We start from the raw sequence: 16,434 nt of genomic DNA, 5'->3' as shown, positions 1-16,434 counted from the left end.
ATGTCGTATTGCGGTGAGAGATCCAATAAAGAGTTCAACTCATTAATTCTAAAAATGTGAACAGCTTCAAACTGTAAACCGTATACATCAAACAAGTATTATCCCGGGCTGAGATGACAACTGGTGAACTGAAGCATGTAGCGGGAAAAGTGTAATTATGCAACGCAACGCTTCCGGTTCCGGTCTGGAAACTGGAAAGAACGTCAGTAGCAGTCAGTAGAATATTCCGGAGGGTTCCAGGCCAAAGCCTACGTCCAGGCCCACAATCAGCTTGCAATCAGACTGCTTCTGGAACAATATTCGATTGCGTTCACATCTCAGCGATGTTGCCATGTACAGCATGTCTGCAGGAAAAAAAAAAAAAAAAATACATGCTGTATATTTTCCCTACACCCTTGAATATAATCTTTATTTGAAAGAAAATGGCTTAACTTTAGTATATTTCCCCACAGATCACAGACTCCTTTAAAAAAATATATGGAGTACTTGTACGCATTTGCTATTTTGTGCTGTCCTCAAGAAGATTATTGAATTGGATAAACAATATATCGGGATTTTATAATATTGATTGTATATTGTAATGAAGTTTGCCACACAGCATAAAGAAAATGGCCTAAAGTTCCTACATTTCTCTACAGATTACTGGCCCTTTTTAAAATGTGGAAAAATACGTAGAGGCTAATTTGTAGCACTCTCAAGACGATCATTTGTAACGGAAAATAGATATATCCGGATTTTACAATTGTTTGGAGTTTTCCGCGCAGCATACATTGTAATCAGGATTTGAATAAATCTTCGGGTTTATATACAGATGTCTCATTTTCCCCCTATTCCCTTCCGTATCGTAATTATTATTTGAAAGAAAGTGACATCACATTTTCTACACATCACTGGCTTTATACTCATTTTAAATGTAGAGTAAGTATACGGGAGACGTTATTAGCTGCTGGCTTCTCACCCGGAATCACTCAATCACTACTGATCTGCATTTAGGGCAGTCGCCCAGGTGGCAGATTCCCTATCTGTTGTTTTCCTACCCTTTTCTTAAATGATTGCAAAGAAATTGGAAATTTATTGAACATCTCCCTTGGTAAGTCATTCCGATCCGTAACTCCCTTTCCTATAAACGAATATTTGCCCCAATTTGTCCTGTTGAATTCCAACTTTATCTTCATATTGTGATCTTTCCTACTTTTAAAGACACCATCCAAACTTATTCGTCTGAGGCTGAGGTTCGAATCGCAGTCGATTCTGGGTCGATATTTTTTTTTTTAATCACGTGGCGTCAAGAAGGGCATCCGGCCAAAACTAAAATGAACCTAGGTGGCTCCAGCGACCCCAGAAATAGCTGTAGGAGGAAAGGAAGAAGAGTAGAGAAGATCAATTGAATCGGAAAATACAGACATCTGGATTTTACTATTGTGTGTACATTGCTGTGAAGTTTGCCGCGCAGCATTTTTTATTTGAGTTAATCTTCAGGTTCATATTCAAATGCGTCTTTCCAGCCTGATTTAGGACGTTCAAGTCAGCCCTCAATAGCTAAGAGATCATTTTGAAGCGTTTAAGACAAAAAAAAAAAATCATTCTCATACTGCAAGATGCTTATAAACAAGTGTAAATATAAGAAAAACTAATATTCCCAACACCGATCAGCGATAGTGTGGAATTAAACCGGGAGCAAGCACATTGACACTCCTCAAAATCTATACGAATATTATTTCCTAGAAATTCATTTATACAATCACTGATGCATTTGGTTAGGAAAACTACTGCTGTACTTGGAAAAGTTTTATACATTTCTTTCCCTTTAGATGTAATGTAACTAATCGAAACCCCTTTACTTCCAAATTAGACGGGCTTTCGCAATTACTGTCGTAGGTCATGCCAACAAAAGTAAATAAAACTAACCCTAGGTATTACCACTCCCACTTCGTCGTCTTGCTTTTTCTCAATAAATAATATACATTAACGTTAGTTCAGTTAATATTACCCGTAAAACATCTATATAAGATTGTAATAGGAGGAAGAAACATCACATGATAACTACGTCATTTCTCCCCTTGTGGTTGGCTACAAGTATATGCGAGCGAAACATTTGAATGTACTCCAGAAAATACTAGAAGATTCCACGGGCTTTTATAAAGGCTTGCGATGCGCACCTCCAGTATCATTGTTGGATTGGTTACGGGCGTGCAAGGTTAAGCGGTGTAGCTATAATAATCCACTCGGTGAACTTCGTCTAACACTTCGCATCGAACTACGGTTAACAGCTAAGAAAGGTAAGACGGAATAACTTTGATATGTATTGCTTGAAGGTTTTAAGTGTTTAATCTTCTGTTTGCGTTTAATTTCGCCTGTATGTTTTCTAAGCAGTATGTTACTTTTCAGATGCCGGAAGACGTTGAAATGCAGGAGGCGGCTGAAGTTGAGACTTTCGCCTTCCAGGCGGAGATCGCTCAGCTTATGTCCCTTATTATAAACACTTTCTACTCCAACAAAGAAATCTTCCTTCGCGAGCTGATTTCAAATTCATCTGATGTAAGTATTCTGTAACGACTTGCTTTGTAGAGTTTTCCTACATTTGGGTGGACTTTAACATCATTACGCAAATGGATCCTTTTTCTCCTTCTTATATTTAAGGGGAATGTGCTCCGGATCTGTAATTCAGAATGTTCTGCCTTCGTAATTGCTAGAGCTTTCATTAGTATTTATAATCTTCTTACTGTCGGCAAAATGTAGCCTGTTTGTAGTTTTTTGTTGTAATAGCTCAACTTTTTCTCTTGTGAGCGTTAAAAGTTGTTTTTGAGTAACATGGCAGGCCTAATGTGTACCAGTATGTAGCCTACATCTGGTTCAAGCGTATTTTTCTCCCCCTCTCACTACATCCACCTTGGAACCGATAGGGATGCTGATTTCAAAATCTAATGTGGCTATTGTACTTTGCAATGTGTTCTGAAATTTTTGTGGACTACGAGGTCTGTCTTCGCCCTAACTGCCTTTTTAGCAAACGGCATGGAGCTCCCCATGTTTCCTGAATGTCTCCTGAAAATTAATTTGGCCTGAAGGGATGTCTTCACAACTAGGATTTATTTACCTTGTTCTCTCCAGATTTCTGGACAGTATTCATGGTTTTTTGTTAAAATTGCTGCGTAGTAATGATTCTTGACATTGCAGATGAATCCTTTCAGGATTATGTGACTAGTAGACTAGGTTAGCTGGGCAGTATGCTCACCTAAAAGGGTCTCTAATGTGCTGTTGTCCATTTAGTCGCACATACTAGCACTGCCATTGGCTGATAAGTCATTCCTGGAAATCGAAGACAATTGACACTCTATTCGAGGAGTATAATTCTGTACTGCGTTTCCATCTATAATCGGGGATCTTTCGCTATATTTCAATCCTGTCATTGCCAAACGGTGCACTTCTTTCTACACACTTTCAAGCCTTGCCCTCGTCCGTTACAGTTTGACTTCTTACGGTGTCTTGCCACTCTCTAGTGCTTGTCTATGTGGGCACGATCGCAGGACACCCGAAAGAATTTCAGGCCTCAACCTTTTTTTTTTTTTTTTTTGTAGCAAATTGTTCTAGTGTGCTCTTCAGTAAAACTTTTAATCTCACCAGTATGAAAAACCTGATTATTATGGCTGGTGGTGGTGCAAATGGACACTACCATTGGTTGAAGATTAGCTTAATGAAATGTTGCTCCCATAATGCAAGATTTAAAAGAATGATTCCTTCCCTTAGGGATCAAGCCATAGTTGCCATGAAATGACAACAAATCTAGCAACTTGCTCTTGACATCACTAAGATTGGTACTATTTACGTACCAACATCCGTATGTAAAAAAACGTCTGTTTACCAATAGGTTGACTACCATAGCACCTAAGGTTAGAAATTCAGTAGGTTTTGCCACGCTTCTATAGCAGAAGTATGCAATGTTAGAAATCTTAACTGGAATACCTTGTCGGGGGGTGGAGGGATAAACGATGCTCAGGCTGTACCTTAAAGTGATGGCTCCTTCCTTCCCGTGTCTAGCTCTCTCCTATCTGAACATCTCCACAAGACCTACCTGAGTCGAAGCGAGGTAAAGGACAATTGTCGTTACAAATACAAGTAAATAATACTAGATTATTTCCCCCGCTCACCATTCCTGATGCGCCAGGATGTAATAGGGTCGAGGATAGTAACAAAAGTATGTTCGTGCAACATTACAGATTACTCGCACATATACAGTATACAAACAATGTTGTCGCAACATTGTGCAAAGAACTTCTTGTGACAGTGTCTTTGTACTGCACATTCAAATGACGTTCTGGAGGTAATCTGTATATTCTGGGGAGGCATTTGCAACAAATCGTCGCACACACATTTTGGCTGTTTCTAAATTGCAGATTCAGTTTGAAGGCATTAAATGCTCAAAATATACAGAAGTGCACAGCAAACAAGGCGGTATCGCCTAGCTCGGTAATCTACCACAGCCTTCCAGAGGTTTGTGGCTGACAACAAGCACGCCGCTAAGTCGCCGCGCACCGAAAAGCTTTAACTTTTTCGAACTTTGACGTTATCTGTTCGAGCAGGGTTCAAGGAAATCTCTACCAATGGCCTAACCAATCCAGACCAGTGGCTTTGTCATTAACCTACCCTAACAAATTTGGACCATTGGAGGTGTCGCTCGGAGTACTGGAATCCTAGGGCCGCTTCACGGCTCCTAACCCCCACACCCCCTTTGCTTGATCCATCCAGCCCAATTCAGAAGTAGCACCACTGCACTAGTTGTTCATATCAACAGTTGGCAGCTGTGTCCACTGCACGATCACACCCATCCTGAGATGCAAGCAAGGGAAAAACAAATGACGGTGCAATCGTGCCTAGATGCGTGCGCTGGGAAATAAGTTGAACTAAACTTTTGCCCGACTAAGAATTTATTTATGGCCATAGCAAGTAACCATGAATAAATTAAACAGCACACCAAAGTTGGTACTAGGACCTAAGTAAAGGTCGTAACGGGAACTAATTATGTGGCATCAGTGGGCACCAGCTGCCAAGATCTTGCTTACATCCCCAGTGCCAAATGAACATAAAACAGCGATTAGTACATTGGGGAGTCTTTTGGGAAAATTTACTGTGCCCTTTAATAGCCTTGCCCTCCTTTTGCTTCACGGGATACAATACTCCATTTATCGATTACTTGGTTTTCGAAGTTCTTTGCAAACTTTCAGTGGCAAGCAGGTTTTATCTAGCAGATGTTGAACAGGAAATATTTTCCACATTTTTACAGCGCATAAATGTTTAATTGATGGTCTGTTCACCAGGATATCTAACCAAACTGAGGGAGCTCCTGACTGCACCAACATAGGAATGATTTACTGCTGCAGAAGCTTTTTCACTGACCAGAAGGCTGGCTAACATCAAAGGGACCGCTTAGTTCTCGAGTTGACTCGGTATTGAAGCGATTTAATTTTTTGCACTTTCTAGTACAGCTCGCAGTGCAAGAGCTACAGACTTCTTCATTGCATTGATTGCACGATTGAGCATGTGAAAGGACGTAGATCTCAAGAGTGCCAAGAGGAATGCCGGGTTGTACTTGGATTTTACAAAAAATCCACCTGCTCTCTACAACTGCAAAGTATCCATTTACTCGGGCAATGCGACTAAACCCGATAAATATGTAGCTTCATGTGACCCCCCCCCCCTTCCCCCCTTCCCCCCTGTCACATCGTTGCCATTGGCAAGTTGGTAGAGGAGTACTGCAGTCGTACATTTTGACAGGAAGTCTAAGTCAAAATTTGCTTTCATTCAGTTATGGTCTAATTTCATGTTGTGCTTCTCCACCGTTTTCAAACAAAAATATTCACTTTGACAGTTGTCCGTTACAAATCTTAAAATATTCTAGTCATTTAGACTACCTTAGTATCATCAAATGCCAAACTTGCCAAGTGTTCTAGAAATAGAACATGTAAAATAAGATGGCACTGGAATTCTGTATGCAGAACAGTCCTTTTTAAATAACTTGTTCGCTAGTGTTGTGACGCAAGTATGCTTCATGCTACAGGCAAAATAACTTTCCTAATTTCAGCTGTTTCCAGGCATTAAGAAAGATCTGCACATAGGGAAACTTTCAGATTTTTATTTACTGTAGAACCTCGATTCGAAATTGGTTCATTCAAAATCGAGCCTAATTCGAAAAGCTCTCGTTCCCGGAAGCGTGACATATAGTTTTGCATGTTATTTTAATTATTTAATTCGAAATACGGATAATTCGTAATTCGAAGTACGATGTCGGGGCCCTGTTACCGAAATTGACTTTTAATTCGAAACTGCCTTTACGTTTAAAAAAAAAAAAATCGTATGTTATCGAGTAATTTCAACTCTAAATTTATCCGTTCCGTGTCATAGAACGCGCATTACGGAACGTGGAGGGGTAGCTTTCCGCACTTGCACTCGCTTCGGTAGGTCTGCAGTGCGCTTCGTGATTGCTAAGTTGAATGAAATCTGAATTCTTTTGTATTACGCCGTTTCTTAAAAGGTTGAATATCGCACAACAGGCAGTGTGCGAGAGAACAGAATCCGCGAACACTGCCGTCACAGACAGTTGACAAAAAAACGTGGCTCGTAATAAATTTATAGGCACCGAACAATATTGTCATTGCCAGTGAAACTGCATTGCTTTATTTTCATACGTGCCCAGACTGTCTTATGGTTTTAAAGGAGAAATTGCCAGCTGGGAAATGTAAAAGGGTGAGGGATGGGGTCCTAGTAGTGCATTGCAATGCACGTGGAAGTGAGATACTTAATTCCCTTGTCATAGGAAAGTTCGATAAGCTACAACGTTTTACGGGTGTCTGGCACTTTCCACGCCAGTACAAAGCATCTAAAAATGCAAACGGTACAGAAATCCAAAAAATAATGCATTTGCACAGGGGAACCAGCATAATTTATCCTCATCTTTGAATTGTGCGCAATTTTTTTATTATTTTTTTTTTTTTTATTGCGTAAGGTTATGTTTGTCAGTGATTTATCCAATTGCATTATTTGAACATTGTAAATGCACCTTGGATACATTTCAGAAATAGTTTTTCCATGGCATTTGAAAGGTTTAAACTGTGAATCGAGGTGATTGCACGTATTAATGGGTCTTAGAATACTTTGTGACGCGGCAAGGGTTGGTACTTCTGAATTGCGAATTGGCAGTTAATTCGAAGTCCAATTTGAGTCCCAACGACTTTGAATTAACAAGGTTTTACTGTACTCCTTCTGGAACCATAAAGTAGACTTCAAAAAAATTTTTTTATTGCCTAATGATCCTCGGTATATTCACAACCCGAAGAAATCTTGATGAAATGCGCACACACATACACCTCCTTTCTCCCCACCCGCTCCTTTGTCATGCCTGTATTTGAGTTTAAACTTCTAGACAGGCTTTTTATTAGTACGCTGCCTCTTATTTAACCAGAGCCTATTGTTAAATTTTCTGCTAGTAATTATTTCAATTGGCAGAAGTGTTCTTATGAACTCTGGCCAAACTTAAGATTTTTTACTTTTTTATTTTATTAACTTCATGCTTTGTCCTGTTGCAGGCTTTGGACAAGATCCGGTATGAATCTCTCACTGATCCATCAAAGCTGGATTCTGGAAAGGATCTCTACATTAAGATAATTCCCAATAAGAATGATCGAACTCTCACCATTATTGATACGTAAGTATTTCCTTCCATTGTGGCAATAACATTTAATCTTAACCTGAACGTGACTGGTGTGAAGTTACAAGGGTGAACCATTTGAATAAGTCCATTTGATAAGACTCCAGATAGTTGGTGCAAACTTAGTCCTTTCATGTAAATTCACACATGAAGTATGGTGGAACCTCTTCTCTTCATTTCTGGAGGGACCACAGGAAAAGAACATAAAGCACGCGAAAATGGAAAAATCTGGGACTGAAAAGCTATCAACAATTTGGCTAAACATCACTAACGAAATGTGTACAATTATCACCTTACCCTCCTAAACTACAGCTCCAATGGGCCTTTGCCTGCTAAGTGATGGCTGCTCAGCCAGAAGGCTTGCAAACTAAAAGATTGTGCCTGGTCAGTGTGACGAATCCTTGAGTTACGCTGCCTCTCTTGACTGCTGTCGCCATCTTGCTGTTTAAAAGATCCTCTATTAAAGGTAATTGCTTATGCTGAGTGGACCTGGAACCAGCCCTTATATCCAGGTAAAAATGCCTGCTCTGGCCAGAGACTCAAAACTGGACTCTCCGGGTGAAAGGCAGGCAAGTTGGACTGCAGGACTGGCTACAAACGTTGATTATGGCACGCGAGTTAAAAATCTCGTAATTTATATTAATTTTTACTGGGGACACTTCGTCAGTTTTGTTTTTTCTGTGAAAACTTCTTTCAGTGCAGCAACTTTCATTGGCCAAACTTGCTGAAAAATGTAATTAAACCCTTAGAATTAAATGATGGATATAATAGCTTTTACTTTATCATATAAATAATTATATGCAATATAATATACCTGTTTTGAATAATTCCTGGCAGTAACGCCAAGCCAAACACAAGTTGACCACAGGTCATTTTTCTCTAAAAATGAAGTCTTGTAACCTGTTACCAGTCTTTGACTGGGTCAGGGATGCGATGAATGACCCATATAGACTATTATTACAATGGGGTTGCCACTCCTTAGGTGATTTAGTGATGACTGATAAATGCTATGAAATGATAATGGAGTATTGCTGGAATGAAAGATGATGATGATGGGGGGGGGGAGGAGGAACTGCAGTACCTGGAGAAAAACCTGTCCCGCCTCCTCTTTGGCCAGCACAAATCTTGCATGGAGTACCCGGGATTTGAACCACTGTATCCACCGGGTGAGAGGCAGTCGCGCTGCTGTCTGAGCCACAAGGCTCTTTTTAAATTCTCTTTGATTTTCCATTGTAATTTGGTCACTGGTGTACTATTCAGTCAGTTTCTGGAAATTGTGTACTACATAAATTAGGCCCACATCAACATTTTACAGGTTATGTTGTACTCCAATATGGTTTCGAATTTATCAATTCTCCAAGTTCATCTCTGGAGGGGGAGAGAAATATCCAAACGTCGGAAATTATTTGTGACCTTGATCTCAGCTGGAAAACTTGCTCGCTGCAAGAGTATGAGTGGGAAAATGATGCAAGTTTTTAAAATGAAACATGTTAAAATAACTAGTTTTTATGACATTTTAACACAAACATAAAATTCCCGTGTTTGTTGGGACCAAAACGGTAGTATGCAATCCCAAGTCCTCCCATGGCTACATGTATGCAAGGTGCAACATCTATTCTGGTAAGAAGGAACAGTTTTGATTCCTGCCTAAAAGCCCAGTGACTATTACACTGCTGAGGGATGTGCCAAAAACCTGTTGGGCGATGCAATCAAAAAGTAGAAATATAAACTCCTAATCTTGGACATGACATTAACATTTCAAAACTATGAACATTTGCCAAAACTCGTTCAGTCTTCCAAGTAGAGCTATCGAAATGTGATCTCTCCCCTTCCAGTTGTTATGGCCACTCTGCTTTACGATTTTAAAGAATTCTCTAAACAATACCATTTCTCGAGGAACTGATAATGCAGGATTTTTACGCTATTTAATTAGGATGCTCGTGGAACCATGTAATTTGAACGAATAATCCGGGAAAACTTGCTTTCCGAGAACAGGTAATAGAGGTTCCACTGTTCATCTGCTCATTCTAAATGATACATCTTGCAGTTTACTAGACAGAGGGCACAGACTTGCTGTGTAAGAACTTTTCGATAGAAGCATGCCTCAAATTTTCGGCTGTAGCCTTAATTTTTCAGGGCGGGGTGTGTTTTGTTTGGTATTGGCAGTTGAGCCAATGTACAAAGCTGAGAACCAACAGATGTTGGAAGTGCAGTCTGAATTGCTTTTCTGTGGAGACAGAACTTCGTGTTTGTATGTAAACTGCAGGTCTATTGGCTATGTTTTCAGGGGAAAAAGAGTGGGGGGGGGGGGGGGGGGTGTGTGGAGTTCACTTTACATAGTTCAGGGTGAGAATGTTAGGTGCCTGCCTTGATGAGACAAGCTTTCTGGAAGTGCATTATGGGTGTATGGCAAGGATTGACGAAGATTCAATGGTTGTTCTAATGTACGGTTGGTTGTATGTATGTAAACCAGGATGTGGTTACGAAGGGTACGGGGTTAGGTCGATTCTTAGTCTGGAGTCAAAATTCATGGCCCAGGAAATCAGGCAGTCGGTTTCCTTCAGTAGAGTAGCACGACCCAAAATAAAGGCCTTCCCTATGTGGTCTTTGTTAGAGGCTTTATAGATTAAAAAATTGGTTGGTGTCGGATGGCAAAGCTAAGTAGTATAGGTAGTTTCATCTAATAAGTATAGATACTGCTGATGGTTACTGGTGGGCTTGATGTGTGCAGGGTTCTACAGTCCTAGAAGTCGTAAAATCAAGAACAGCAGGAATCATAGTACAGTAAAACCTCGTTAATTTGAATTAACTGCCGATTCGCATTTCAGAAGTACAAACACTTGCCGTGTTACAAAATGTTCTAAGACCCATTACTGCGTGGAATTAACCTTGATTCACAGTTTATACCTTTCAAATGCCATGTAAAAGGAACTATTTCCAAAATATATCCAACAAGGTGCATTTACAGTATTCAAATAATGCACTTGGATATCTCGCTGGCAAACATAACCTCACGCAAAAGAAAAAATCGCACTCCTCAAAGATGAGGATAAATTGTGCTGGTTCCCCTGTGTAAATGCATTTTAAAAAATTTTTTTTTTCTTGTACCGTTTGCATTTTTAGATACTTCGTACTGGCATGGAAAGTGCCAGACGTCCTTAAAACATTGTGGCTTGTCTAGTTTCTCGCTTGCATGTGCATTGCAACGCACTACAGTGACCCCTATCGCTGACCTTTGTACGATTCTCCGGCTGGCACTTTCTCCTTTAAAAACATAAGACTGTTTGGGCTCGCATTAAAATAAGGAAATGACGTTTCGTCGGCAGTGACAATATTGTTCGGTGCCTACGAATTTGAGCCATGCTTTTCCGTCAACTGTCGGCATCGCCAGTGTTCGCGGAGTATGTTTTTCAGCACACTGCCTGTTGCGTGATTTTATGGCGTTCCTTAAAATGTTGAATACCAAAGAATTCAGATTTCGTTCGACTTGGCAATCATAATCGTAATCTATAATCTTCATTTCCGTATTGACGAATTGCACAATTAAAAATAGAGGATTTCCACTAATCAATACTTATTTATTGCATCTGAAGATGACCTCGTATATGAGGTCGAAACCGGTCCTGTAGTTTAATATATGCAATAAATGATTGGTGGAAATCATAAAGAGCACTGTAGACCCACCGAAGTGAGTCCATGTACAGAAAACTACCCCTCCATGTTCTGGAACACGCGTTCTATTTCAAGTTGAAATTACTGTGTAACATACTATTGTTTTAAACTGTAAAGGCAGTTTCAAATTAAGTCTGAATTTCGGTGATGGGGCTGACATTGTACTTTAAATTACAAACTTATCTGTATTTTAAATTAAACAATTTAAATAACTTGCATAACTGTATCACGTTCGCTTCCAGGAACGAGAGCTTCTTAGAATTAGGCAGCATTTTGAATTTAGATTTCAAATTATCGAGGTTCTACTGTATTGATATAATGCAGGAATGAAAAGATGAGTAACCCATAGTGCGGATATCCTCCGCAAAAACAGAAGTTTTGAACAAACTTCGTACTGATTTTCTGTATGTCCCACTCCCCCAACTTCTACAAATAATTGGATATAATGACAGTCTGTTACAATTTTTTAAAGTAATAAACTTCATGGTTGGGTTCCGTATTGAGTTAAGACTTAACTTAAATTGAATACAAGATTTATTGCTCCACCTTCTCAGTACTTAAAATCATAACGTTTAACAAAACATTACAATGTGGTAGTGTTGGGTACTAGTTTCAGTCCATTTATTGGACCATCATCAGCCTACCCGAAATTAAGCAAAAGACATAAACTAAATAAATATGGATGAACAAGAGGATGGATGGTAGTGGAATGACATACAAGTAAAAACCTTAGAAGTTAAAATAAAAATGATCAAAATATGTTGAAATTAACAAATGAATAAAGTAAATGTGATGTCGTTTCAAAATTTCTTGATGCCAGTCTAGGTTGACGGTTTAACTCTTGCTGCACATTTAAATTCAAGTGAAGTCTTAGTTTTCTGGAAAGTTCTGGGGGCAAGTTCCACGATGGCGCAGAGGGAATTATCCAATATGACCAATATAAACTTGACGAATTGAGAAAGCTGTACTTTTTCTATGTAGCTTAAGCAAATGCTGTGTTTACGGGAAGTCTCAATTCAGTTGGAACCCAAAGAACAAAATTAGAATTAACTCGAAAAATCTGAGGGAGAAAGTAGTGTGTGTGTGTGTGTGTGTGTGTGTGTGTGTGTGTAATAAAGAGTACTCGCCTTGCACTTGTTTGAAACGACTATTGGAAGGAGTGCAACAGAGTGAGCGTCACGCAGCGTAGATCAGCAACAGAGAAGGGATGCGGAGGGGAAGGATGACGTAAGTGTGGAAGGAGACGGGGAGGGAGGGGAGGGGAAATGGTTCAGGACGGGTTAGGAGGGAGGGAAGTTAATGGAATTTGAGATGGAAGGGGACCCTTAATTGATTAAAGAAAGGTTTATTAACAGTTGATTGGTTTTTCCTATAATAGGAAACTAAGAGTAAACAGACTCTTCTTCTGATGCCACTTCAAATATCTCCAAATGAACTTTCAGAATGGAATCGACCACACACACACGCACGAACAAACATAAATTTGTATCATTCCCAGCAGTACTGGCTTGTGAAGATCTTGTATGGAAATTTACCTTCTAAAACTAAAGTAGGCATAGCAATTTATGCAGTAAGACTTGAGAAACTAAATAGAAAAGTAGCCTAAATAACACAAAATACTGCTCCTTTTATTACAGAACTTTAAAAAGATGCCAAACTGTTTATCATTGTTTCACTAGTTAAAGTGTAAAACAAGAAAATGTAAAAAATTAGTGTCTGATCTGTGAGCAAGATGAACTGATGACAATTAAGCAGTCTTGCAACTACAGTATTATGCCATGCCTTCCTTGACAAAATTTGGTCTCCTGTCAGCATTGCATAGTGATGAAAATGACTCTTGTCTAATAAAGAAACCCAACTCTGGGTCTTACATTTACACTAATCCTTATTAAATTACCTTGCTTACCAAAAATTTATCTACAGCTCATACCCTAGAGGTAAAGGGCAAGGGGTACCTGCTATCCACCAGTCTCGATGCTGTGAGGATGGACAGAAAATGTTCCAATTCTTGCTCTTGAACAAGAGGCTGAGTATCGCAGCATTGAGACTGGAACACAAGATAACCTGCCCAATTTATTTTAATATATTGCTAAAAATTTCATGATAATGAGATGCTTACCAGATTTTTCTTTCTCATTTCAGTGGAATTGGCATGACTAAAGCAGATCTTGTGAATAATTTGGGAACAATTGCCAAATCTGGAACAAAGGCTTTCATGGAAGCTCTTCAGGCTGGAGCAGACATTTCAATGATAGGCCAGTTTGGTGTGGGTTTCTACTCTGCCTACCTGGTTGCTGACAAGGTTACGGTATCGTCAAAACATAACGACGATGAGCAGTATATGTGGGAGTCGTCAGCTGGAGGTTCATTCACCATTAGACCAGATCCAGGGGAGCCTCTTGGCCGAGGAACTAAGATTGTTCTTCACATAAAGGAGGACCAGACAGAGTTTCTGGAAGAGAGAAAGATTAAGGAGATTGTCAAGAAACACTCCCAGTTTATTGGCTACCCTATAAAGCTTGTTGTGGAAAAGGAAAGGGAAAAGGAAGTCAGTGATGATGAAGCAGAAGGTGAGGAAGAAAAAGAGATGGATAAAGAAGAAACAGGGGAAGGTGATGAATCAAAGCCAAAAATTGAAGATGTGGGTGAAGACGAAGAGGATAAAGATAAAAAGAAGAAGAAACGTACCATCAAAGAGAAGTACACTGAAGATGAAGAATTGAACAAGACCAAACCAATTTGGACCCGCAATCCTGATGATATTAGTCAAGAAGAATATGGAGAATTCTATAAATCGCTTACAAATGACTGGGAAGATCACTTGGCAGTAAAACACTTCTCTGTGGAAGGACAACTAGAGTTCAGAGCTCTGCTTTTTGTTCCTCGTCGTGCACCATTCGACCTCTTCGAAAATAAGAAGAGGAAGAACAACATTAAGTTATATGTGCGTCGTGTATTCATAATGGACAATTGTGAAGATCTTATCCCAGAGTACTTAAATTTCATTAAAGGTGTTGTGGATAGTGAGGATCTCCCTCTGAACATTTCCAGGGAGATGTTACAGCAGAATAAAATTTTGAAAGTGATTCGCAAGAATTTGGTGAAGAAATGTCTGGAACTTTTTGAAGAACTAGCTGAAGATAAGGACAACTACAAGAAGTTCTATGAACAGTTCAGCAAGAACTTGAAACTTGGAATTCATGAAGATAGCACAAATAGGAAGAAGCTTGCAGAGCTACTGCGTTACCATACTTCAGCCTCAGGGGATGAAATGTGTTCTCTTAAGGATTATGTTGGCCGTATGAAAGAAAATCAGAAGCACATTTATTATATCACAGGAGAGAACAAAGAACAAGTTGCAAATTCTTCCTTTGTTGAAAGGGTGAAGAAGCGGGGTTTTGAAGTTGTTTACATGACCGAACCAATCGACGAATATGTTGTTCAGCAACTAAAGGAGTTTGATGGAAAGCAACTAGTTTCAGTTACCAAAGAAGGCTTGGAACTTCCAGAGGATGAGGAAGAGAAGAAAAAGAGAGAGGAAGATAAGGCTCGCTTTGACAACTTGTGCAAAGTTATGAAGGACATTCTGGATAAGAAAGTTGAAAAAGTTGTAGTTAGTAATAGGCTCGTAGAATCTCCTTGTTGTATTGTAACTTCACAGTACGGTTGGACTGCAAACATGGAAAGAATTATGAAGGCTCAGGCCCTTAGGGACACCTCAACAATGGGTTACATGGCAGCTAAGAAACATTTGGAAATTAATCCCGATCACCCAATTATGGAAACCCTGCGCCAAAAGGCTGAAGCTGACAAGCATGACAAAGCTGTGAAAGATCTGGTAATGTTGCTCTATGAAACTGCCCTCCTCTCTTCTGGTTTCACATTAGAAGAACCGCAAGTTCATGCTTCCCGCATCTACCGAATGATCAAGTTGGGTTTGGGAATAGATGAAGACCCTATGGCTACGGAGGAAGAGAAGGTAGACTCGGAAATGCCAACTTTGGAAGGTGATGGCGAAGATGCATCTCGAATGGAGGAAGTAGATTAAAGTACTATTTCAAGATAGACTGATTTTTGATGAAGAATTTTTGTAAAGACTGACATTTGCTTGAATTCGTTTGTAATTTCCTCAGCTCATTATTTTTGATGGAAAGTTTTTGTAAAGACTGATATTTCCTTACAATTCATTTGTAATTTCTTCACCTCATCATTTGTATTTATTATTCATCTCTGGACAAACTTGGCCATATTTGTAAATAAAATTAATTTAATTTACTTTGTGTAACTTCTTTAGTACAGAAACCTCTCCTGCATATTTCTCCCAAAATTAATCTATGAATACAAACTCTTTAATAGTGGCTGTGAGCCTTAATATTACTTCATGTAGACGATTCTGTTTCTTAAATAATCTACTTTTGTTTCACACTGTTAGCAAATGCACCCATGTTTGGGATTCAGGAAGTATTTTAAGTCTAACAAGTGCATCATTTTTACAAGCCAAAACTATAGTGGTTGTAGATACAATTGAAGACGTGGATGGAAGAAGGGCTTAAGTCAGGTTGTGGCGTTATTCGGTAAATTGCATGTATACGTTCCTTGGAGGCTGTTCTAGATTCTACCTAAATGGCTTCTCGGTAGTGTCAATAGATGGCGTGTGATGTGCTATATTGAGTTGCGCCCTTCTTCCAAATATTGCTCGTGCCCGACTTAAAATACACTCCAATGCTGACTTACGGCGAGCCAGCAATTATAACTCATCAGAAGCGAAACGGCTAACGCAGGAGTATTGTCAGGAGGAGAAACATCTGATATTTCAGCAGATGACAGTGAATATACATCAAGTGAAACCTCAGATGATTCGGATACTAAATCCTTACTATCCGAATGTTCTGCCGTTCTCAGCTCAGTGGCATTTGCGACACCACAAACAAAAGGACTTAAGTTTTCTATTCCAAATTGTGTCATATTATGTCACTCTTCTGAAGGAACTGTATGAGGAAGCCAGACTTATAATATTACGTTTCATGACGAGTTTCAGTTATTGAAGGATATAAGGTCTGTAG

General features: G+C 39.4%; 1 protein-coding gene across 1 annotated transcript; it reads left to right on the top strand.

Moving 5' to 3' along the window:
• The first annotated feature begins 2,051 nt into the window (after positions 1-2,051).
• LOC136875440 (heat shock protein 83) lies at positions 2,052-15,646 on the top strand. Its single transcript, XM_067148996.2, has 4 exons — positions 2,052-2,279; positions 2,389-2,538; positions 7,578-7,696; positions 13,514-15,646. The coding sequence occupies exons 2-4, from the start codon at positions 2,389-2,391 to the stop codon at positions 15,417-15,419; spliced, it is 2,175 nt and encodes a 724-aa protein (XP_067005097.2). The 5' UTR covers positions 2,052-2,279; the 3' UTR covers positions 15,420-15,646.
• Positions 15,647-16,434: the final 788 nt, after the last annotated feature.

The sequence above is a fragment of the Anabrus simplex genome, chromosome 1 (assembly GCF_040414725.1).
Source record: "Anabrus simplex isolate iqAnaSimp1 chromosome 1, ASM4041472v1, whole genome shotgun sequence".
NCBI lineage: Eukaryota > Metazoa > Arthropoda > Insecta > Orthoptera > Tettigoniidae > Anabrus > Anabrus simplex.
This window is presented reverse-complemented; position numbering and strand designations above follow the sequence as displayed.

What these genes read in the sequence shown, in the direction of transcription:
- LOC136875440 (XM_067148996.2), top strand. Translation starts at nt 2,389, where the DNA reads ATGCCGGAAGACGTTGAAATGCAGGAGGCGGCTGAAGTTGAGACTTTC. An exon ending in TGATTTCAAATTCATCTGAT is followed by an intron (nt 2,539 to 7,577) that starts GTAAGTATTCTG and finishes GTCCTGTTGCAG; the next exon opens with GCTTTGGACAAGATCCGGTA. An exon ending in ACTCTCACCATTATTGATAC is followed by an intron (nt 7,697 to 13,513) that starts GTAAGTATTTCC and finishes TTCTCATTTCAG; the next exon opens with TGGAATTGGCATGACTAAAG.